The following is a 24,090-nucleotide window of genomic DNA, read 5'->3' as shown; positions in this document are numbered from 1 at the left end:
ATGAAAAGGAGAAACAAAGAAAGGACTGTGATGCACAAGTAATGTAGTCTGGCAAGGGACCACAGAAGAGATGGTAACTTATTTTTTAATATATTCTGTTATAGTTTAACAATATTAGGAAATACCTATGTAGTGTGTCTGATTGCTTCTAGGAGCTGGTATAGTAACCAAAGGCACAAAAGAAAGTTTGTCAGCAAATTGCTATAGGCATCATGAGAGATGAGTAAGTTCACTCTGTGCTTTGGAAAAAAATCTCCTATTTACTCTGCACCTAGGAAAGCATCATAAAATCTTGTTATGTTTATGGCTATTTCCATTTAAAAATATGTTTGAGTACATGTGTAAATTATTATAAAGATTTATTTGTTCCAGAGGAAGGGTCAGAGTAGTATTATGGTCTTCTAAGCTACAGACTCTGTACTTATACTTCTACTTAACGAAATTAAAATGTCAGAATAAAAAGATTTAAAGGATAAAATAAATGTTTTAGCATTGTTTTACTCAATAAGATAGTGTTTCAAATTCCAGTAATCTCTTCAACATTTTAGAATGACTGGTCCATTTACTTTCTTCTTTTTGTATTTTCCATTAATAATTGAACACTTACTTTTATGACAGATAACTAACACTTAACTTCTTCCTTTAATTAGGAGTTTACATGTGCAGTACATTTGCTCACAGATTTAAAGGTCTGAATTCTCCATGCTCCCTTCTGCAGTCATAGACTTGCTGACATTTCATTTAGCCAAAGTGCTTTGCTCTCTCAAAACCCCTTGTCATTCTACTTAAAATTGAACTCAGATTGAGAACACTGGGTCAGCACTGTGGATTGCTCATTCTGGGATTTTGTCTGTGTCATTGGACAGAGTGTCCATCTAATCGCTCTTCCCCTGTGATCCGATTTATTAGCCTTGCTTAGCTGCAGATGTACCCATGAAAAGTAGCTAGCACAACAGTGGCTATACACAACCACCTAGAATATGGTGTTATCTAATAATGCAAGAGCTGGAAAGCAATCTATGATTCCCTTTCGCATATATTTAACCCGTTCTTTTTCCTGCAGATTTTGCATTCTTCAGTAGGTTATCATCTTCTACGGCACAGGTGTCATACGCTCTCTGTTTGGTCATTTTATCCAAATGGCAAACAATGTGTAGCTGGACTCTGTGTTCAGCTCAAGTTATAAATTTTCTAATGGTCATTTGGACATTTCCCAGTCTATCCATCTTTTTACATACAATGCATATATCTGTTGTTCATGAAAAACAAGTGACTGACTTATTAGTCTCCGATCTACCCACTATCTAAAGATACCCTTGTGAGACCATCATGACATCAAATGTAATAGCTACAGTCGTTTAAGCTATGTATACTTTATGCCTTCATAATGTTATTTCATCGTACAAAGATTGGATTAGAATTATTTCTGCATAAACTTTTTTATAAAGTTAGTAAAAGCAATGTATTTGGATATATTTTTCATGAACAAAAATAACTAACTTCCATGAAGGTAACAGCTCAAGCCATTTGAGGTAGAACCAAACTCCTTGATCCAAAAATTTCTGAAATCAGAAAGAATATTCCCTTGTTTTCAAAGGTTGCCCGGGGAGAATTATTCCACTGTTACATCACTGAAAATCAGATCTTCATTTCAATTCAAACATAGAGGAACAAATTCATCTTATGCTTGTAGGCTAATTCCTAGTAGCAGAAGAACCAAAAGGCTAGAAACTTACTTAGAAAAATGCTTTGCTTCTCTATACTAACTAATCAGTCTACATTGTTCAGAATAACCTTTACATAACCAGGTAGCAATGAAGATCACTGTTTTCCCCTTTACACACTTTCCTAAGTACAAAGCTTTACATTCTATGACTTTTTGTAAACACTTTCTGCCAGAAAGCTCCAAAATCCTTCATACAATACCATCAGCAAGTACTATCAGAGTGCAGCACGCCTAGAGAAAATTCTTTTTATTAGCTGACATTTATCCCAAGAAAATACAATCTTACATGTATTTTATTAGGTTTTCAGTTAATTTCTGAAAAGCATCTTTACTTTTGCTTGCAAAATTAAGAATCTTTTGATGGTACATTTGTTAAGGACCCCTTTATAAATAAACACCATTTTACTGAAGGATATATTAATCTTGTTAACAGATTTTTTTGCCATGTTATGCTATGAGAAATAAACCACAAACCAGGCCCAAACAGGTTATCCTAAAGAAGAACATATATTTATAAATAATATGTATGAGTACATCAGGAACTTGGTTGCTCTTAAAGCAATCTGAAATACCCTAAATTACAAAAATTTACTGATTACTTTTGCTCCAATGTTTATAACTCAACTACAGCTCAGTATTGTGTATAATATGTAACATCTGAAACCATAAGATCCAATTCTCTTGTAGTAGGTAGTGGTAGGAATATAGCAAAATACGCTCTGAAGTCTCAGACATTACTAAACAAAACAAATAAGGAATGGTAAGAAGACAGTGAGTATTATTAACCTTATTTTATGGATGAAAAACTGTGAGGCAGATTAAATACTTGAGATATATAAAGAACTTGTAATAGAATTGTGAAAATAGCAATTCCAAATCCCATTTACAGTACTTAATTACTTCTTAGTCCTTCATCTCTCCTTTTTTCCATTTTGTGCTTGCAGATGTCTGCCATTCATCTGATGTAATAATTTATGAAGGATCTAGTTTTAAAAGAAGAAATAATAAATGGATCCAAAGCTAAAAAAGGGTTGTTTCAGAATAAGTTTTTCTTAACTGTAGTAAATTCTGCAAAAAGCAAAACCCAACTGCAAATCCCAAGAACCAAAGATCACTATCACAAATAAAAAGATTTTCTGAAGGAATTCAACTTTTCAGAGGAGAACTTGCATCTGGTCATATATTAAGTATTATACAGTTCTTACAAAGAAAAACTACAGTAAGAACATCCTGAAGTAAGAAGTGTAGGATGAGACTCATGGTGAAATTGCTGCACACTCTTCTTTAGAGGTGGTAGGAAATACACACTACATTCAGTAACTAATAATTTTTTGAAATTTGGCTGACCATGATAAACTACTATAATATCTAATAACATTTCAGATATTTTTGTTACATTCTTTTCCTGATATCATTTATTTGGTTACCAAAGGTTTGTTTCAACATTATTGCCAGCCTCCTATTTTATCAAGAGTTTTCCAGGCTACCTTTTGCATAAGGTCAGAGAAAACACCAAGTCATATTGAAACTTAGCTGAAATACTTTTAAAAAATGCCCAAACATTCAGGAATCTGTTTTGAAATGCAGCTAAAAGGAAAGAACTCTCAAAAATATTTTTGACAGCTATGAAAATGTCAGCACTGAGTGTTTTTCCAAGATTTGATTTCAAAGTGATGCTACTGACTCACAGAAAATGGAGGTCCAATTCCTACAAACTGAGCTGAAAAACTTAATTAGTTTTATTAAGATATAGTACAGCCTATAGTATAGGCTTATTCAGAGACAAATTTTACCTTATGTTTGAAAAGAGACTCCTTTAAAACAGAAAATATTTTCCAAATCATTGAAAGTTTTCCTAATAATTTCCAATAAAATTCTTAAATAATTTTTCTGGCCAGAACATTGATAATCAGTCATGCTTGCAGGAACCAATCACAGCTATATAGAGAAATTCAAAGACATGTAGCAAGAGTCAGATGCCCTCTTCTCTTGTACCTGAGCAGGCAAAGACCTTAGCTCCCTTATGCTACTGCATGCTTGCTATCAGAAAACTCCTTTCTATTTGCCCCTTCAGATCAACTGGCGTAACTGCCTGAGGAACTGCTCCATCCAGGTTGTCTGGATTTACGTGTGTGGGGGCAGATCTGAGAGAGGAGTAACCTTAGGTGCAGTGGCTATATACTGTTTCACTTAGAGCAGTCAGCTTTGCCTGCTGTTTTACACGTGAATAAAAATTCCTGACATAAAAGAATAATTGCATCAATTTTTAAAATACTGAAAACTACCTATTTTTTAATCTGACCAATATAAATCCCAGAGACAGCAGATTAACGATTGAAAAATAAACATGCCTCTGGTTAAGAAGTATTGCCTTTAAAAAAAACTTCTGTTTTTTTAACTTAGGAGTCTTTATAAAGTTACATGTGGGACAAGTTGTTTTCTAGAATTTTATTAAATTGAGAAGACATTTTAGCCAGTTTATGAAATGCGTGAATGTTGTAAATAATCACAGCAACTGATATTTTGAGAAGCCTGGTAACTGTAGGTAGTAGATTAAATGATGGTCAAAATATCAATACATTTAATTTTTGTTGATATCCTACAGTCCCATTAGGCTAGTACACTTTTGCTTCAAAAAGAAAAAAATAATGCAGAGGAGTACTGCTGAGCTAGGGACATATTTTAAATGACGGTAAGATCAGAGTGCATTATATTATACTCCCTTCACTGCTTAGCTAGAAACAGCCTTTAGGGTTGTTACATAGGACTGGGATTTCTGACTGGTACTATTTCCCTGTAGAATTTAAGCTTTCCTAAATAAATAACACTGCAATTGTTTTATAGAAAATGCAACAAAGACGTGTTGAAAAACACGTACACTGAGCTTGAACAAAATTCATATGCATACAGATATCTGAATTTAAACTCATTATTATTCATAAAGACTGTATTTCTAAAGATGAATCTAATAAAATGACATAATAGGCACAACATTTATAATACGTAAAAACATGAATATTTGTCTCTAACAACTTACAAATACTTTATTTGATTGTCCATGATTCTATAGTTTAGCTTGTTCCTGATTATGCTTCAACCATGACTTTCAATTCTTTTTTTTGGACTATCAAATTTTCATCTTTTAAAAACTTTTCTATTCATTCTAACACACATAGTCGCATTTAAATCAATAGGAGTAATAACATTTAATATTCCTGAAAATGTCACTAAGTGATTAAATACCACAGGGTAACTTACAGAATAATCACATGCTTTTAAGTGGTCATATTGTATTATGAAAATAAGCAAAGCATGGTTATCTGCAGCATATTTTTATATACAATAATTTATATTGGGGATCAAGGGCATAAAATTATTCATACACATAATCCAACCAAATACAGTGGGATCATCTGTGAATTAAGTGATCATAAAGAAATTTACTGGGAAGCTGACTGTGACTTTACTCTGACTTCACCTTATCCTGTCCTAAAAGCTTTTTATTTGTATCCTGTTTAGTCAAAATAGCACATAGTGTAACACAATGGATATAATATAAAACATAGAAAGAAAAAGGGAAAATAACTTTTCATTAATATTCATAATTTTTTAATACATGAGGAAAGAAAGAGCAGATAAATCTGTAAGTAGAGAAAGTAATAACCTCTAAATAAGGAGAAAAACAAAAAAGGTGTGTTCAAAGTTCCTGGGACTTCACTAATTGTGGCTCTTATAAAGACAGAAGTATCTCAAAAATATTGGCTGGCCAAGTCAAAGATTAACACTGCATTTCTGGCTTTGTGTACAGAACATACTATTATGGCTGTACTTTTCCTTCATATAAAACTTTTACAAGAAGAGTTTAGGACATATTTTTAGGTAAAGTATTTTAATGGCAACACTGAACAAGCAGATATACAAATACAATATATTTTATTTTAAAAACTCAATTAATATTTTGGAAAAATTATTCTGATATGTACTGAAACAATTGTGCCTAAGCTTTATTTTATTTTGCTTTCTTTCTTTCATTATAAGACACACTTACTACAAAGAAATATCAGTTATAGTACTTAAAGAAAATGAGAGTGAGCCAGTATAGTAAGGAAGTCTTCTGTTTTTTCAGTCATAAAAAAATATATTTGATTTAGACACAAAAAAAAAAAAAAACAGATCAGCTGAAAACCTAACATTTATGTTAGCAGTAGTATCTCCCCAAGAGAACTCTAAGTAAGTTTCATTTCCATTCTGGTTCCTTTTGACTTTAGTCTTATTTTAAAGCAGAAATATAATAGCCATTTGGGCAGGAGTAACTTCACTCTCAGGGTTAAGCTTTTTTGTCAATCCTTTGAAAACCCACCAGAATCTGTTCAAGTTGCAAACATTCTCAAAAAATATGTTTGTACTGCGTTAGTGGAGATGTCTTGGATTTTGTCAGGAAACTCCTGAAGGATTGTTTGGACTGTGGTTGCATACTTTAACTTCAGCCTCAGCAGGTCTTCTCTGTCATTGGAAACCCTGTAGCCTGTGCTAGGTCTAGCTACACAGTTTTGGAGCAGGGAAAGTGTCCATCCCTCAGCAACTTCCCTGCTGGGAATGGGCCCTGTGGAAAGGGTGCTTCCCGATTAAAGTGCAGAAAACACCACGGCTGGGGCTGGGATGTCTGACTGGGAGGAGAATTTTCAAAACATATTAAAAAAATTATACATCCTGACTCTCCTACTACCTGAAAAGAATGTTCTTTAGGTTGCAAAGTCGAAAATAGCAGCTCTGAGACATAAGGCTTTTTACGTAACTTAGATCCATCCACTTTATTAATATATGTTACGATATAACCTTTAACTATGCAGTTTAATGCAGTGTCTCCAGAGCCTCCATAACTTGTTCTGTACACAGAAGAGGTCTATTCTTAGTAATAAGTAATGACAAATAAACAAAGTAATAAACAAAATAAAAAACAAAGTAATAAACAAAGCTGTTGTGCGAACGAGCAGTGCCCTTGCCCCTGCAAGGCAAAAGCCCTTGCTAAAAAGGAGCCAGGTGTACTGCTCCTGTACAGGGAGAGGCGGAAGCTGCCTTGAAGAAATACATTCTATCCCTTTCTTCCCTAAAAACTCCACGTGATTTTAGTCAGGTTTTTAAAGCCAGGTTTTTTTCTGGGTGGTCACTCCTTACGCTGTTCAGGACGTTTGCATCTTCAGGGAGCATGCCTTGCTAGATATCCCCGGATATGCAATGCTGATCACTCAGAGCTGTAATCTGAAGTCAGTGCAAGCTGTACTTTGAAATTATAGCGGATGCTTAGAGTATGTAGTGTTATATGTGAAGTACTCAGAAAAACTTCAGACTGTGCACTCAGTTCGGTGAATGTTTTTACCTGCAGTCTCTCTTGCCTCAGTTCTGTACAACTGGGATAACAGCATCTGTCATCTTACATGGGCATTGTGTAATTTTTAACATTTGTGCAGCAGCTCAGACATTGTAGTTACAAAAATCTTAGAAGAGCCTAGGGAAAAATTAATAATTTCTCTTCAGAGCTGGTCTGAATATGGGTGATAAAGCTCAGGGCTACACACTGAACAGCAAAGAGAAAACAAAATATTGAAGAAGTTATTCAAACTATGCACTGAAAGAGACAGATGGCTCAAGGAAAAAGTTGTATATGGTCATGTAATTAAAGACTGCTTCATAATGGATACCCAGAAACAGATAAAATTACAATTGTATAGTATCTTTTGCCCTGGCAGGTCGTAGCTTGTAAATGCTTTGTTTTATAAACTTAATAATATTCTCAGAGCATAGATTTTGAGTGCAGTATCTTTATACATGTTAGACTGATACCAATGATTTAGACTGAAGCATTAGATTAGATTAGAAGAAGCAAACTAGCTGTACGAAGCTATGCTTTAAAAACCTGTGCACTAAATGGGTTTCTAAGAAAAACAAAAGGATTGTGAAGATTGGTTCAAACATGAAGACGAAAAAAATACATGACTGTCTATTTTCAAAAAGCAAGCATTTTAATACAGGGTAGGTCATCTCAGCAATGAGGGTGGGAGGTGGGATTAAAATATGAAATTTTTATAGCCATTAATTCATAATTTTAGAAAAAAAAGTTGCATTGCCAGTTCTTATTATACCTCTGCAAACATAGAAAATTTAAAGTAATTATTGTTACCATGTATGTGTGAGAAACAAGCAAGCAAAGCTTCTCACCAGTAATTTTTATGCACAGAAAGATTTTGCCAGCACCTGAATGACAAAAGAAGCTTCTATAAAGATCACAAAGTAATATTACATAGTAGTGGGCAAGGTTGAGCCTCTTTATTTCTTGAGGTTTTGGAGTGTTTTAGTATCGATACACCTGAAAGATTTTTTTTTCTAACCAGAGAACCTGATTCTGATCTTACTCTTATTTTACAATGGCTTAATGTGTTAGCTTCAAAAAAGGTTGATCCTGATTTACACACACATGAAGGGAGTACCATGATAAATTATTTTAGTCCATCAATTGACTGAGAGATCCTACTGAATGTGACAAACCTACAAAAGCAAAATATTTTAGAAATATTGTCTATAAAAATACATATGATTTCTAAAGACATTTTTCTCTTCCAGTTCTATTAGTTAATTAATTGCTGTAGTACCTCTTTCTGTATTCTCTAATGATCAAAAGCTCTATTTAAGTCACTGAGAGCTTATAATGGGCAAGAACCAAGTTTCCAAGACATAATTATGGACTATTTTTCAAATTTCTGAAGAGGAAGCTAATGTAAAGTCGAATAACATCAAAAGCTGTACTCGGGTCACCTTATATATCTCGGCTGCCCTAGGAATAATGCACCCATAGTAAAGTCCAATATCAAAATAACTTAATATTACTAAGTTCTCAGAGGCATACTTTTGAGTTATGTATGTATCAGAATAGATACAGCATCACTAACTGCATTTTGTTATTTTTTCATGAAATATGAATAAAATGGAGGCAAGCCCCACAGAAACACGAGCAACAAAAGATGAAAGCCACCACTCATTGAAGGTAACTTTGATTCTGAATTCCTGTGGTGCCATCAACTTAGACTGCTATTTTGCCACTTCTAAAAGATATGTTTCTGGTATTTTAATAGGGAAGAAATTGGAAGGAAATTTTATTCACTTGCATTACTATGCATGCTTCTGTGGTTTAAGATTTACAAAATCCACCAGCATGACTCAAGTATCACAATGGGTAATATGTGACTGAATAGCAGAGGTTTGTTTAATCAGTCCCTTTTACAAACTTGAATGATGTAGGTATTTATCATGTTCAAGAAAGACCCTACTTGTTTAAAGTTTCCAATGATATTTAAAGCAAGAGAATGGGAACCAGCTGATAAGAGAATAGATAAAACCTCGGAATGTTAACAATTTTTCAAATATTAAAAATGTGGTTGCCAGTGGATTTGCAAGAACATCACGTAAAATATTCTATTATATTAACTTTTTTCTGTCATTGTAACTTTCTTCGTTACAAAAATCTGAGTAAGAAACAGTGTGGAAATATTTTTCTCATAACTTTGAACCTGAGGTATGGTTTGCTTAAATTTTGAGTTTCAAAATTTGTAATGTGGAACACAAATATAAAAACTGTGCCATACTGCTTAAGTGCACAACTTATTATAATGCCAGACTAAGTTGTTTAACTGCCATAGAGTTAAAAACTGCTGTGTTTAACTCAGTTCAAGACTGTGTAATTAACTTTCATCCTAGCTGCTTCTCCAAATACTTTGGACAAAGAACAGCGACAAAGAAACCCAAAATTCCTGGAAACTACTACAACTGATACAGCGTTCATGGAAAACTAATGGAGTTTTGGGTCAATAAGGAAATATATTCAAATAATATTTTCTTCCTGGTGAATTAGTGGGAAAATGCTGATATTTTCCTTGTAACACTTAAGTCAGGAATGTTTTAAGAATATGAAATCTGTATTCAGAATTCTTCAGTAAGTGTTTAACTAAACGAGACAAATATTTTGTTTCATGTTGCATAACAGTCCACAATTTATCTCTGAAAAAAACTGTATGTTCTAAAAAATACCAAATAAATGTGTTCTTTGCAATGTAATAATATTACAGATTTTTTTTCTCTTCAGTAAGTATCACAGAAAACAAACTTCACAGAGAATCAGGTCCTGGGAAGTTCAGCAACATTCATCTGAGAAGGATATAGCAGGAGGGCATTAATCAGTTCTTAGAAAATCTATTTACAAATCTTTCTTATGTCACCCCATGATAGTCTTAAAAATTAAGTGGCATACAGCTACTGGTTTATAACTTCCATTTTCACCTGTCTCTCATCTAATGAGGGAAAATGGGAAGAAAGCAAAACTCAAAATAAGCAAAGTTAGTAATCTCTCTGTCAGCACTAACATTCCTTGAAGCTTCCTGAAGAAATTCCACTGCTTTTCTAGGGGATGATGTCATGCAAAGCATCTGTCCACCCCATTATAGATACACACCTGAAATTCATTGTGCTTAGATATAGCGGTGTGCATCTGGGAAGGAGATGATGATCTCACTAGCCTCTCCACCTCTTGTTCCTGGACCTTCCAGGTTAAGAGTCTGATTTCACAAGTGTAAAATGTAAAAATGATTTTACAAATATAAAATGTAAGCCTGTTGCTGCGTAACAATCAGCAGAATCAGAACATTTTTACATCACTTTTATCACTCCTGTATGATTCAGAATCAGGAAAGATAATGTCTTTCCTAAGAGGGCTGTAGAGGATTTTTTTTTAAGTAGCATTAGGGCCCAATTCTCACATTTTTATTAATAATGAATATTATCTCTGCATCACAAGACTGTAATTCAACCTAAAGCTATTCATCATGGTTGTCCCTTAGACACCCATTGTACAAATGCTGATGTGTGTGTGAACATTTCTGTTGTCACCTTTGGGAACAAAGGAGTGTCAGGATAAGCTTCTAAAGAAAATTACGATGTTGAGATATAGATCTTCACCCCATGTCTATTCACTAATTCTGTGATTTTCTGTACAATTCTTAAAAAGAAAGTACATATAATTTATAATACATACATGTAATCTTTCCCAAGGAGTCCTTTCTTAATGGAAATACCTCCTTTGACAAAAGTGTCATTTTTTCAAATCTTCTGTTAAAGCTAAAAAGCATAGGAGGGAAAGAAGATCAACATGAAGGTCATTCTGTTTCAGAAATTAAGATGTAATTCTGAAACTTTGGAACTGTGACATACATCTCCAATTGCACAGTGTAATGTCAGTGACCTCCATAATGGCTGTACGTGTTCTCTTAATTACAAAGAGACATCGCTGTGGGAAGAATCAGTCTAGTTTCTCTGCCTTTAAGCAACGTGAAGCCTTTCTTTGGACAAAATGACCAAAAAGTCAAACTATTTCATTTCAAGACCTTCTACATTGTGCCACAGACTAAAAGCAATCTGCAACTCTCACACCTACATAGCTTTGTTGGTACATAACACTTACATAAGCAAAATATACTGGTTCACATATCGTAGTGGCAGCAACTGCAAAAGTTATTCTGTTGAACGCACCTCCTGCTTTCTTGTTAAAAAAGATTTTTCCACTAATTGCAGAGTCCCTTAAATTTAAAACAAAATTAGTCATATAACTTTATTCTTACAGCAGGATTCATAATCATGTATTATATTAATAAATAATAATGATGATGATGATGGTGGTGGCAATAAACATACGAATCTATGAAGAGTCTTTTCTCTATAGATATTCCCAGATGAATACTACAGTCAAAATCAGCAGGTTATTTAATTTGCCCTAGATCTTCTCTGTTTTCATATTCCCACTTGAATAATAAGTTCAGAATCAGCAGGTTATTAGGTTTGCCCTAATTCTAAACCTGAGTCAACAGGACTTCAAATTTATTCCAATGAAAAATGAAAACAGAACCCATTTTTTTCAGCTATCTATGAGACGCCAAATTTGCTGCTTATTAGGACCTAGCTAAATACTTCCAGATTCATCAACAACTCCAGTGAGATTAAAAAAAATCTAAAATCTTATCGTACAGTCCTGTTCTTACAGAAAGTTGCCAGCATACCTGTCTTATTTCTTTACAAGTTCAAATAAGGCATGACTAAGGCCACACCCAACTTTCACCCCCAAATTTCTCATTGAAAACAGAAGAGAATGAAACTTTTCAAAAATTACATGATCATTGGCTTGGACCCAGAGTTCTCCACTATCCTCAGACATTACATCTTACAACCTTTTATAGTAATAAGGATGACTATTGCTCAGGTGTTTTAACATTGCAAAGGATGGGAACTGTTACAATCATGAGAAAAGCTGAATTGTCAAGGGAAAAGTGGTTGGCAGCTGAGAAGCTACATCATTTCCAATGTCTAGTCAGAATAATGGAAAGCATGTAATGGCAGACCAGTCATGCACAAGGGAAAACACATTATTCTGAACACTCAGCTATGGATATATAAGCAGTAGGAATGGTGGCAACTTCAAAGACAGCTGATGAGTTCTGTAGGCTAAAGAAGTTGCACTACAGTAAGGGGAGCTTCAAGTCTTGACTTCCCCTGCTAGAAGCCTAATAGAAGTTCTGGTCTTTCAAGTGCCTGACGGACAGGCAGAAAATCCTGCCAAAAATCTTGTATGGTGTGTCAGTAGTTTAACTTTACAGATGGAGAAACCAAACTGGAGAAGTGGTGTGAATGGGCTAGGGTCAATGAGAAAGCAATGTCATATCAAAATCACGTGCTTTTTCCTACTTCATTCATTAGTTACTATGCATATTCTGTGCATTGAAGTGCTCATTGGTTCTACTGAGTACACCAAGATCCAAGAGAATGACTAGACATTAGCATGAACCCACTACACACAACTACTTCTTAGTTGGATACCACACCCACAGCACAAAATGAGAAAGTGCCATTTCAGAACGTGCACATCTGTGTGGGAAAAACCTAAATTATTTTGTAAAAGACTGAAATATTGTAAAAGATTGAAATACTGTAAAAGACTGAAATAAAGGCATCAAAGTTGTTATGTACCCTGACTTTCCTAGAGAATTCTATATATAACAGCACAGTTACAGTTATGTTTGTCGCGTTCTACCAAATCATTCCCTGAAAGAAGTATACTTTGGTCTTTACAATTTACTCCTCAGCTACAACATAGTACACAAAACCTCGGAATGCGCTTCGCTATTCTGTAAAATCACGTGTTTATGAAGGAATACAATTTTCAACTACAGGGCAATAAACTAGACAAAGTATTTTTCAAGAAGCTGGTATGCTTTCTTGTTTTCTGAAATTAACACTAAGCTTTCTGAAAGAAAAAACATTGTATTCATTACAACAGGGGATGGATGAATCTTTTTTTTTTTAAATTACCCGCCAATTTTGATATGTTTATTAAAAGAAGCAAAAATCCTCAAAGCTGCATATGTTAATCTTAGCATAAACATAAAGCTATTTCTATCAGGAACTGGTTTTACTTGCCAGTCTGTTTCCGCATTCCCATCCATCAGCTCAGTAATGATGATGGGATAAAATTATATGTTCTGTAATCCAAATGTTTTGCCACAACTCCTTGGCCAGCATCTACTGTTAAAAGTCTCCTAGGGAGCCAACCTGCAGCTGAGAAAAAAGATCAAGTGCATGTGGTCCAAAACGCCTGTAAGCCATGAAACATAATTACATTAAAATATAGAGAATTTTATTATATAATTTTGAAATTAATATGACCAATCTGACACAAGGTCCTATGCTGCTAGATGTAAATTCTTCTAGCATATTAGCATTCTATATTTTGCAATATAGACTTAAAATTAACATGGACCCTGCATCTCAGCTAGGCACAAAGGGAGGCAACAACCTCACTATATAAAATATTATTGATCTGGGGTACTAAGACGGATGTTATATGCGTAAGTGGTCTTTTGGAATTATTTCAATATCAGCATTTTGAAAAGATTAGCAATATTCAGCAAGTAGCCTTCTTTGAAGATAATATAAAACAGACTGCCAATTTCTAAATACCAGTGAATCCTTGCAAACAAAATAAAATATCAAATTGCATTAGGAAAATGATGCAAAATTCTGTTTTAAAATGACATAAGGATTCTGTTTACATATGACTGAATATGAAGGGTACAGATTTAACACAGTTTTGAAAGACTTTGGTGTTATTTGACTCTCTGCCCTCAAGATTCTACCCTGACAAAGTCACTGTTTAAAAATATTAAATAAAATTAAAATATTTATTGTTAAATTATTCAAATAATCTGTAAATACAACAGAACCTTAGTGTAATCTCTAGTGGATTTCTAGCCCTCCTCCTAAATGAACATCACCCCAGTGGCCACTGGCACTGAAAAGGAATTCAGCATGCAGAAGAAATAGGGATCATGTAATGGAGATGCGTATTGATGATAAAGATTCTGAGATGTAAATCAAAAGGAAAGTTTTGCTCAAAGTATTTACTACCTCAAAGTATACCTAGCTAACTATTCGAGAAGGATGAAGACCAGGGTGGCTACTCTGTTAAGAATGACTATAGGCAATGAGTTCAACCGCACCACTTTGCACTCCAACACATATCTTGCAAAAGATAATTAATGCTAAAATATGTTTATATGGTTTATTCAAGGCATAAGAGAATTGAATGTAGTAAGATATGAAGTTTTTCAAAAAGATATAAATATTGGATGACTTTTTAAAAAGTTAACATAAGAAGCAAATATGCACAACAAAGATTGATGTAATACATTCAGAACCCAAACAAACAAATCTAAATGTTGGCTAGGCTGAGACATCTGGAATTTGCTTCCTTAAAAAAATCACTTTCACAGTTCAAACCATAGCTGGCATCACCTTCTGAATATCTGACAAGGAAGAATATCTCTTACAGTGAACAGCTGCATGAACAGTCCTCATTTTTCCCATGAAACAGAAACTCAGTAGAACAGTTAAACCATGTTCTAAACAGGAATACTTTGGTTTCACAGAGAAATTATCTCTATAACATGCTAATATTGAGGCAAGTAGGCCAGCTATATCTTCAAAAGATAAATTATCCTGTATGCAATTTTTTCAGGCAGTAACAGATGTAGAAAAGCAGGTGGTCATGGAGTGACAAGAAGCTGGGGCCAGTGAGAAACTTCTCCCATGTCAAAGGGTATTATGTGTTTTTTATTTCCTCGTTCAGAGGTATCTGTCTGTTTTCTAAGACAGGCTACTGGACAGTGTTGCTTTTATATAAATGAGGATGAAAGGAAAATTATGTATATATTTTTTGTCTAAAGCCAGAGGGTCACTATTTTATAAATTTAATATTTCAAACAGGGTTTGGTTTTTTGCTGTTCTGAAATCTTAACATAAGGAGCAAAACAAGAAGAGGAATATGGAGGCTCACTGATATGAATCATGTATCTTCCCTACTTTCTAGTGCCCTGACTTAATTCACTAAAAATTTTATTTTAAAGATCAGTGTTCTTAATGAACAGCTTTTTGGTATCATAGAATCAAGCCATACCATTTTGATTCATTTTAAGGAATAATATAATTTTCACTGACTAGAAGACTGCGATGTATGTCAGAAACTTATCCGAAAATTGATACGGCAATTGGGGTTTATTTTAATGCTAGTCATTCCTAACAAAATTTATCATAATTTTGTGTATTCTTCCTTCTACTGAGTCATTATTACTACATGAAATAATATTCCCTTGCCTGTTTCAGTACTAAATAGATATTTTATTTTCTCTTTTAGAAGGCTCTTTTACTGTCTTTACTCATAAGCACACAGCATACTCATAATCAACAACAGAACTGCTACAGATCATATTTTTCTTTGCTGTAGACTGCACACCCTTGATTCTCAAGGTGCCTCCAGTCTTGGAGAGGTCTTCCTACCCTGAAGAGGATTTAGACCCTATTTGAAGAAAGAGCACAGCTGAATGCGATAAATCTGATTTTTCCTAACTTACACTGTTTTTACACTGATGTAGTTCAGACAACATAAATGAAGCTACTCCTGATTTAGACAGGTACAAGGACAGCTAAGCCTACTGGGAATAATTTATATTACTATCAGTTTTCCAAAGCAAATAAACCTGGATAACGTCATTCTTACAAGAAAGTTTTACTTCATGAAAAATTAACGAGATTTTCAAAGACAAAAATCTGGAAAAAAAAAACAACAACCAGATTTTTTCCTGAAAATTACTTAAGCACTATCAAAAATTGTATCCCAAGTCCTGAAACTTTGACTCTAAATCAATGATTTCTAGCCTCTCAAATGTGCAAGTCAGGATAGAAAATTTTGGAAAGGGTTTCTTTGTTGCTGTTGTTATTGATTTCTGACGTCCTCATTATGCTGTGGGATGCTCTGCTTTACGAGAATGCAGAGATGGAGAAGCACACAAGCCAAAAAAGGAATTATAAAAAAAATCCAAGGAAAATAGAATTTAATGACCATCTTTCACCTTTAAAGAAACAGTATTAACTAGGGCATGTAGCTGCAATTCCAGATAAAAATGGAAAGTTGGGGATTTTTTCCATCTAAACCATTTTTAGTCAAAAAGTAGGACAAGACAAAGAGTAAAATCTCAGGAACCCCTAGATCACTGCAGTCTGAAATGATGCTGCATCCTTCAGCAACAGCAACCTCTTAATATGCTCTGTGGGAAATTTACACACATTCTAGGAACAAAAGATCAAAACTCAATAGCATAACTTCTATGTTGGCTATAAAGAACTAAATAGCAGCAGCCAGGGTTACTTCCTTGGCAGATGTAATTGTTTTACTTGTCCTTCTGCCTTTTCTGTTTCTTAGAATATGGAATAATTCATAAAATATTTCAATATTTTTGGTAGCACATATGGGTAGCTACTGATTCCTTCATCAAAACCTGACTGAAGCGAATTTCACTTACTATCTTTTCTCAGTCAACAGATATAAACTGTAAGACTAGTTCCATTTATATTACTGTCAGTGGAAAAGTTGCCTCCTGTTTCAAATGAAATCAGAATCTGAATACTTTATGATCCTTTGCTGAGAGAGTATGCTAAAATTGTCAGTCTTGCTAATATTTTATAAGGCTTCTTAGTGGTCAAGGGACACGTGAGGGGAACCTTGATCCCACTGAGGTTAATTGTAAAACCACCGGTATTTGCATGAAGCCAGCATTTTACCCTAAATTTGGGGGATTCTGAATATTATTTTGAGTGGCTGCTTCTTACAAGCTTTATACAGTTTAAGATATATAAACATACATCTGTGTTTCAATCTAAACATTTAAAAGTTCTTTTAAAATACCTATTGATCTTACTATTATGTAAATATAAGATTTTCCTGACTGATATTACATCCCATTATATGAACTTTTTCATACAAGTATTACATGTTCAAAATAACTTCAAATAAATAAACTACATTTTAATGTAAAGGGTATATAAATGTATAATAATACATAAATACATAAAGGTTGGACTAGATGATCCCTGAGGTCCCTTCCAACCTGTGATTCTGTGATTCTTTGATAAATGACTATTGTTGCTTTAACCAAGCTGCTACACCTCCTAATTATCTTTTTTGGTTTATAATAGGGCCTAACTCAAAGATGCTAAGACAAATTAATATTTTACATAAACCTATATATTATGTAGTACCACATATTAAAAATTTACCTCCAAATACTAATTCCATTGATATGATCTTACCTAATGTATAAGATATTTTATTTTACAGTTTCTGGGACTGTGTGCTATTGAAAATACAAATGTCTTATTTTCTGAAACTATCATTTGTTCTTCACTTATTAAAAATTATTTTTAAATGTTAATAGCATTTTGATTTTGTAACAAATGGCAGATGAGAGATAAACAGCTGATAAATAAACTGGATGCAGAATGACTGTAGCATTTTGAGTATTGACACTAAGGACAGAAGGTGTTACATAATAAAGCATCGTCACAAATGCTGTTTTCTTTCTTGTAATGAGTGAAATCTGATAGAAATTATAAAGGTAAATTATTCAGCCATAAATGTCATGCAGCCGCTCCATGAAGATCTTCATTTGGCCTTGATAATATCTTATTTATATTTACCTTTTATATTTTAAACTTAGGTCTTTGCTCTCCAATTTTGACATGAAGATTGTATTTTCCTTTGATACATTTGCACTTATTTCACTCGTATACCTTTACGTCCTGCTCTAGGTACACAAGATATGTATCCTCTATGCTCAAGAAGCTGCAAGCAATGGTACATTAACTAGCAAAATAATAATAAAAAGAATAATTTAAAAAGTCCTACATGCATCTGCAAAGTAAATGTTCACACTCCTTCCATTCGCCAAAAACAACGGGCACTGAATATGAATCATATTTTACCCAGTGATTTATTTGTAGATGGGATTCAGGAAACTGCTATTTTTCTAAGCTCCCTCTTCCTTTGTAAAACTATTCAGTAATTTTGTGGTCTTGGAGTCTGTACTTCCCCCTTGCCCTTTTGTATTTTCCCTGGCATGGTGAATTGCTAAATACATTGCAAAGCAGTACTGTTTGCATTCATGTAAAAACATAATCCTCCATTTAATCCCCCTATTCCCCAGCAACAATTTAAGGAATTCACAAATAAATCACTGATTTTATTTCAATGACATAGCAGAGGCAAATATCAATACAAAGTGGATTCTGAGTCTCCCCTACCCTACAAAAGTACACCCAGGCTGTCTTCGCACTCAATCCAGTAAAATTCTCCCCACCATTGCTTTCCTCGCTCCCAAAATTAATTGCCACCAGCTGCTTGTGACAAGCGTGCCCATCCCCTCCCTCAACTCTGGCCGAGCATGACGCCGGCCATTCCCTCCCTTCCAGGTGATGCCCGGCACCTAGGACCCACGTTTGCTTTGCCCAGGACAACCCCAAATCACACTCTGCCTCTGGAAGACGCCTGAATAACCTCCTCCTCCTCCTCTTGCCCAGCCTCCCAGAGAACAGAAGAGTGATGGCACCATGGTCGGCCACGGAGACACATGGAGAACAGGGAGGGGAAGGCTGGGAAGAGGGGAGCTGGGAACGCAGCAGGGAGGGAAGGGGAGGGAGGGAGATCCACTCATACAGATGAAACTCCATGCAGGCCTGGCCTCCTACCAGTTCCCTCCACGGAGCAAAGGGGAGGGGGGTGGTGAGCCGAGCTGAAATGGCACCTTACCTTCACTGCAGTCCTTCCCCCGAAAGCCCGTTTGGGAGCAGTCGCAGACAGCCTGGTCGTTGAGCACCGAGCAGACGCCCCCGTTGAGGCAGACGTCCTCCCTGGCGCACAGGCGGCTCTGCTCGTCGTCCAGCCGCACCTCCTGGCTCTCCACTGGCGATGCCTGCGTGTAGTTGACCCGGACGTCCGTTATCCAGCCCTTGAAGGGCTCCCGGTCCTTGACAGAGGAGAGCGTCAGCTTTAGCGTTGCTGACCGCAGCTCTGGCGGGAGCCCCCCTAGGAAGAGGCCGCTGAAGACAGTCATGTCCCGCCGCTTGGACTTCACCTCCACCCACTTAGCCTCAGCCCGGTCGATGATCAGCGTTGTATTCTTGAAGTGACGGCGGATAACGACGGCATGCCAGAGGTTGTCGTTGACCGCCGTGTCGGAGAGCAGGGTGGCGGGCTCGGCACAGAAGATGGAGAAGCTGAGCTGCAGCCGCCCACCCTGGGTGAGGATGAGCTCCAGGAAATCACAGAAGCCCTCGTCGTCAAAGTAGAGCACCAGCCCGCTGGAGCTGCGTGTCTTCATGTTGAAGCTCATTTCACTCTCGCAGCAGGCGTTCCACTTGGGGAAGCGGGTCCACTGGCCCTCTGCCCCCGGGAACTCCAGCCCACTGCCCAGCTCGGCCCAGCAGCCCAGCAGCAGGGCCAGCCAGAGCAGCAAGCAGCCCCCACGCCGCACCAGCGCCGCCCCCATCCTGCGCGGCCTGGGGCGGGCGAGAGGGGCGGCAGGGCCGGCGGGGGGCGGCGCTGGGGCCCCGGAGGCAGACAGGGTAAAATCTTGCCCGGCACCGGCCACGCTGGGATGTTTGGGTGTGCTCACCCCCGCCCTGGGCACGGGGGTTGCTGCGGGGGTCTCCCCAGGGCGAGGGGCTGGGGGTGCCCCGCGGGATGGGGTCGGGCACAGGGAGGGGCTGGGGGCCACCGAAGGGGATCTGCGGTGGCGGGAAGGCACCGTTGAGTCTCTTCACAGATTGACCAGGCTTCCCAAAACGTGTCCAGGGGCAGGTGAGTCAGCAGAAATTTTCCCCAAAGCCAACATTACCAAACCGGGAGAAAAACCAAGATCGGTGTGCAAAACCCTCCTCCAAGTGGATCCACCAGCTCGGCAAGACTGTAGCAATATCCCAGCGCATGCGCGTCTCTTTTTACATCCTCTCCGCCAGCTGTAGTTTCCCAGGAAGCCAATTACGGATCCCAGCGCTGCCTCCCTAGGACGGATCCTCTTGTCAGATCATGGACTGTCTGCCATGGTGCTAGAGCAGCGTCAGCAGACGACAGGACTCATCGCTCATGGTTTCCTGAGCTGCCTCAATCCCAATGGGGTTGAAACCCAGAAGCTGTCAAACAGCTGAGTGGCTACTTGACATGCAAAGGCTGACAGCTCCTCTTCTGTTTGCTTGCAAAAGGCCAAGGCTAAGATCCAGGGGGGTGATTTTCCTCTATTGTTTTTGTTTCTAATCTGCAAGGAATTGAAACAGAATAATAAGAAAAGATGACTAATAACATGTTAAATCATAAAGTTGATCAATAGTGGACGCTTGTGATTAATTTTTCATTTCAGCTGCTATTCGACACTAGGAAAATGAACTGCTGATGTAATTTTGGAGTTACTGAGAAATCATAATAACTTGCAGCACTAAACCTAAATCTTAATGTGCATTCTTATACTAGATTACATTTTTATGGTATAGTCTATACGTAAACTACTTACCTTTCCAAAACTTTCAAATATTTTAGTAGCACATTTTATTACTACAAGGACGATGTTAAAAAGAAAATGTGTTTATTCTACAATTTGTTGTACTGTAATTTATTTATGAAAATACCAGCACCTGTGTAGCTATAGGGTCCTAGTAATGCAGACGATGCTACAAAATCCAGTTCTAGTTCTTTCCAATACAGCTCAAAAACATAAAGTAGACTGAGCTCCCAGCAGGAACTGACAGCCTTCACTGTACATGGCACACCTACTGGTTTATTTTCATGGGGTGAGGAAGAATTGCAATGGTTTCTTAGAAGGCTTTTTGAAAATTTCAAACTGCATTTTTCTCTGCCACCTGGTTTCTTTTGCTGCTGATATTCTGTTATGGCAGCGAAAATCCAATTCAAGCCAGTTCTGATGTTGACATTATTCACAATGCAGATCAGCTAATCCCAGGTGTTAGTCTTCTGAAATGGGTTGCAGTATTTTATGTATGTTTACTCAGCTGCCCTTATTTAAGAGGACAAATCCTCATTTTAAAAATAATATATATGCCACAGTTCACTTTCTTCCTCTGAAGAGGTCTCTGCATTCAAAGCATTTCAGCAGAGAGGCTCCCCTCTCTGTTTTTCTCCCCCAAGCTGCTATATCTTTTCTGGAAGGTGTGTATTAGCAGATGTCTCCTGATGGAGGAGAGAATCTCCGACACCTCCCTCACCCACCGCTTCCCCTTCACCTCCCTCCCATTTCTCAGCCAGCAGCACTTAGCCAGGCACAATATCATGTCCGGAGCCGCTGCCAAGCCCTTTGCTGGGCTGCTGTGTGTGCGTGTCTGTGCGCGGGGAGAGGGGGCAGAGATGAGCCTGCCAGGGCAAAACCTGCTTCAAAACAGGCACACACCTCAGCTGCCTGCACCTGACACGTTCAGAGCTGCTAAAACACCTCCTACTCTCTCTTTATATTTAATTTCATTCCTCTAAATGTCAACACGTTTATTTTTATTATTTGTCACACGCGAGGTGGGCAAGAGCAGCAAAAGGAAGGCAAGGAGAACCCCCAAACTTAGTGGGCAGAGGCCAGCCGTGCCCAACCAGCGTCGGGCAGCAGAAAGCCCCCGGGTTCCCCCACACACACACACCCAGCGCCCGCCCTGCCCCCCCCCAGCAGGAGCCACCTCTCGCAATGCCGCTCCCAGCCGGGGGATTACCGACAGCTCCTCCGCAAAGCGCGGTGCCCGGGAGGTCTCGTGGCGGGAGCCCCCGGCCCAGCCCCGCTCCTCCGGACCCGGCAACCCCGCTCCGAAATAGCGCTTTTTTGGGGTACGGGGGTGGTTGCTGGCAGGGGCGACGCTCGCTTGCGGCACCGCGCCGAGCCGCGCCGCCGCTCCGGCTTCAGAACCCGGAACAGCTCCGCCCTCCGCGGCCCGACGGGGCGGCGGCGGCCCGGTCCCCGCGCCCGGGGGTCCCGCCCCGCGGCCTCTGCACGCGTGGGGAGCTGGGCTCGAGTGGGAGCCCCCGTGCGCAGGAGTGGGAGCCCGTGTGGGTGCACCGAGGCGCGGGGAGGGGAGGTGCGGGGCTCCGCTGCGGCGGAGGGGAAGGGGGAAAGTGAGAGAGCGGATTTGGAGTGCGGGGGGGAGGGGGGTGCTGGGTGGCGGTGTGAGACACGGCGAGAGAAGTGACTTGGAGGAGCGTGTGTGCGCGTAGGGGAGGGTCCGGGGTGCGTGGGTGAGGGCCGCGGGGGGAGGGCTGCCCGTCACTGTGCAGGGAAAGGATGAGTGGTGAGGGGGCGCGGGGCGTGCGTGTACGTTCACGAGGGTTACCGGGGAGCTGGGGCTGGGCTGGTCACTGCGCTCCTCGGGAGAAGCGGTGGGGAGGGAGGAAACGCGGGAGGTGCCGCGGGGAGAAGGGGTGGATGGGGGCGCGGGGGCCGCGCTGAGAGGCGCAAGGTGCACGGGCGAGGGGAGGGGGGCGGTAGTCCTTGCGCGGGAGCGCACCGGGGGAAGGCGGGCAGGGTTCTGGCAGTGGCGAGGAGCGCCGCGGTGCGTGGGGCGCAGGGGCGGGAGGGTGCCTGGCGGGGGTAAGCCGGGCACGGACGCGCGTGTGAGTATGTGCGTGTGAGTGTGCTCGCCCGCCGTGCGTGCCAGAGCGATCCCTACAGGTGTCCGCGGAAAGCCGCCGCGCGGGGATCCCACCCCGAGAGCATCCCTGCTCGCTGCCTGCCGCCGGCTGCGGCGCCCGCCTTCCCCTCGCTCACACACACACAGCGCAGCAGCAAGAGGGGAAAGAGAAAGAAAAAAGAGAGAGAAAAAAGAAAAATAAGAAAAATGAAAGAAAAAATGGGATGGTTGAAAAAGAAAGCAGAAAGACCCAAGGAAAAAAATAATCCCCAACAATTGCTTATTTATTACTGGCGATATAATTCACACTCTGTCAATAAACAGCACAGTCTTGTCTAGTCATTTCCAAAGCAGAGGGACACTTTCATTCTCAGAAGGGGACAATTTATTAACATATATAACTCATATGGGCTCTTAAGTACCAGACATCCCCCCCAGAAATGTGTATATATATGTACACACACGTACGTGGTGAGAAATATACACAAACCAACATAAACGCAGTTATTGCATTCGGTGCCTCACCGGTGAATTAATATGCTTCCCCCGCCCCTCCACAATCATTTTTTTTTCTTCAGAAATTATGATTTAGTCACAGGTGCCCCGATTGAGCCTTTTCAAATTAGAAAAAGAGGGAGAGAGACACCCATAGGTCAATAATTCCTTAATAAATGCCAGGTCGGTTGGCATGCACAGTCCTTGGCAGAATCCTTATTGTATAAAATACACAGCTTTGTCTCTGGGTGCGGGGAAGACCAGAGAGTTCGCAAATTACCGGATGGAATAAAAGGATCTGAAAAACAACCTTGCTGCAGCCAAAGGGAGCAGCGCTCTAATTCAAAAGCGGACTTAACAGCATCATTAATCTTTTCCTTTCATTTCTACGTAATTTCTAGAATCAAATTCTTTCCTAAGCGGCTGGAATGATCGATTTTGCTACCCTCCCAGCCTGCAGATGTATTTATTTTAATATGCTTCTGATATAATTTCTACCCCTTCAAAAATGCATACCATCAGCAGGAACCCGAACAGTTTCAAACACATATCGAGGAAGCCGGGTGCCCTCTTTCTTCAGACTCACAATAGAAAATGTCCCAAATTACCAATGCACTTCGTGCCACGAACCCCTCGCCTCTTGCAGACCGCCGCCGATAAATAACAATAATATAGCGATATCATTCCCACCGCTGCCCCGGCTTCGCGTTTCCCCAAGGCGGCTCACGCCAGGGAAAACATGCAGCAGATTGATTTTATTCCTTAAGTGCCCCAGA

At 38.9% G+C, this 24,090-nt stretch overlaps 1 protein-coding gene across 23 annotated transcripts in view; it reads right to left on the bottom strand.

Moving 5' to 3' along the window:
- The window catches only part of NRXN1 (neurexin 1), a 726,997-nt gene that overhangs the window by 702,745 nt on the left and 162 nt on the right, over nucleotides 1-24,090 (bottom strand). For all 23 annotated transcript variants that reach the window (XM_075088626.1, XM_075088628.1, XM_075088629.1 and 20 more), the window contains exon 2: nucleotides 18,957-20,460. In XM_075088626.1, coding sequence (XP_074944727.1) covers nucleotides 18,957-19,695 — 739 coding nt within the window. In that variant the 5' untranslated portion in view covers nucleotides 19,696-20,460. The remainder of the gene's footprint in view (nucleotides 1-18,956; nucleotides 20,461-24,090) is intronic.

The sequence above is a fragment of the Phalacrocorax aristotelis genome, chromosome 3 (assembly GCF_949628215.1).
Source record: "Phalacrocorax aristotelis chromosome 3, bGulAri2.1, whole genome shotgun sequence".
Taxonomy (NCBI): domain Eukaryota; kingdom Metazoa; phylum Chordata; class Aves; order Suliformes; family Phalacrocoracidae; genus Phalacrocorax; species Phalacrocorax aristotelis.
Note: the sequence above shows the minus strand (reverse complement) of the source record. Positions and strands in the feature narration are given on the sequence as shown.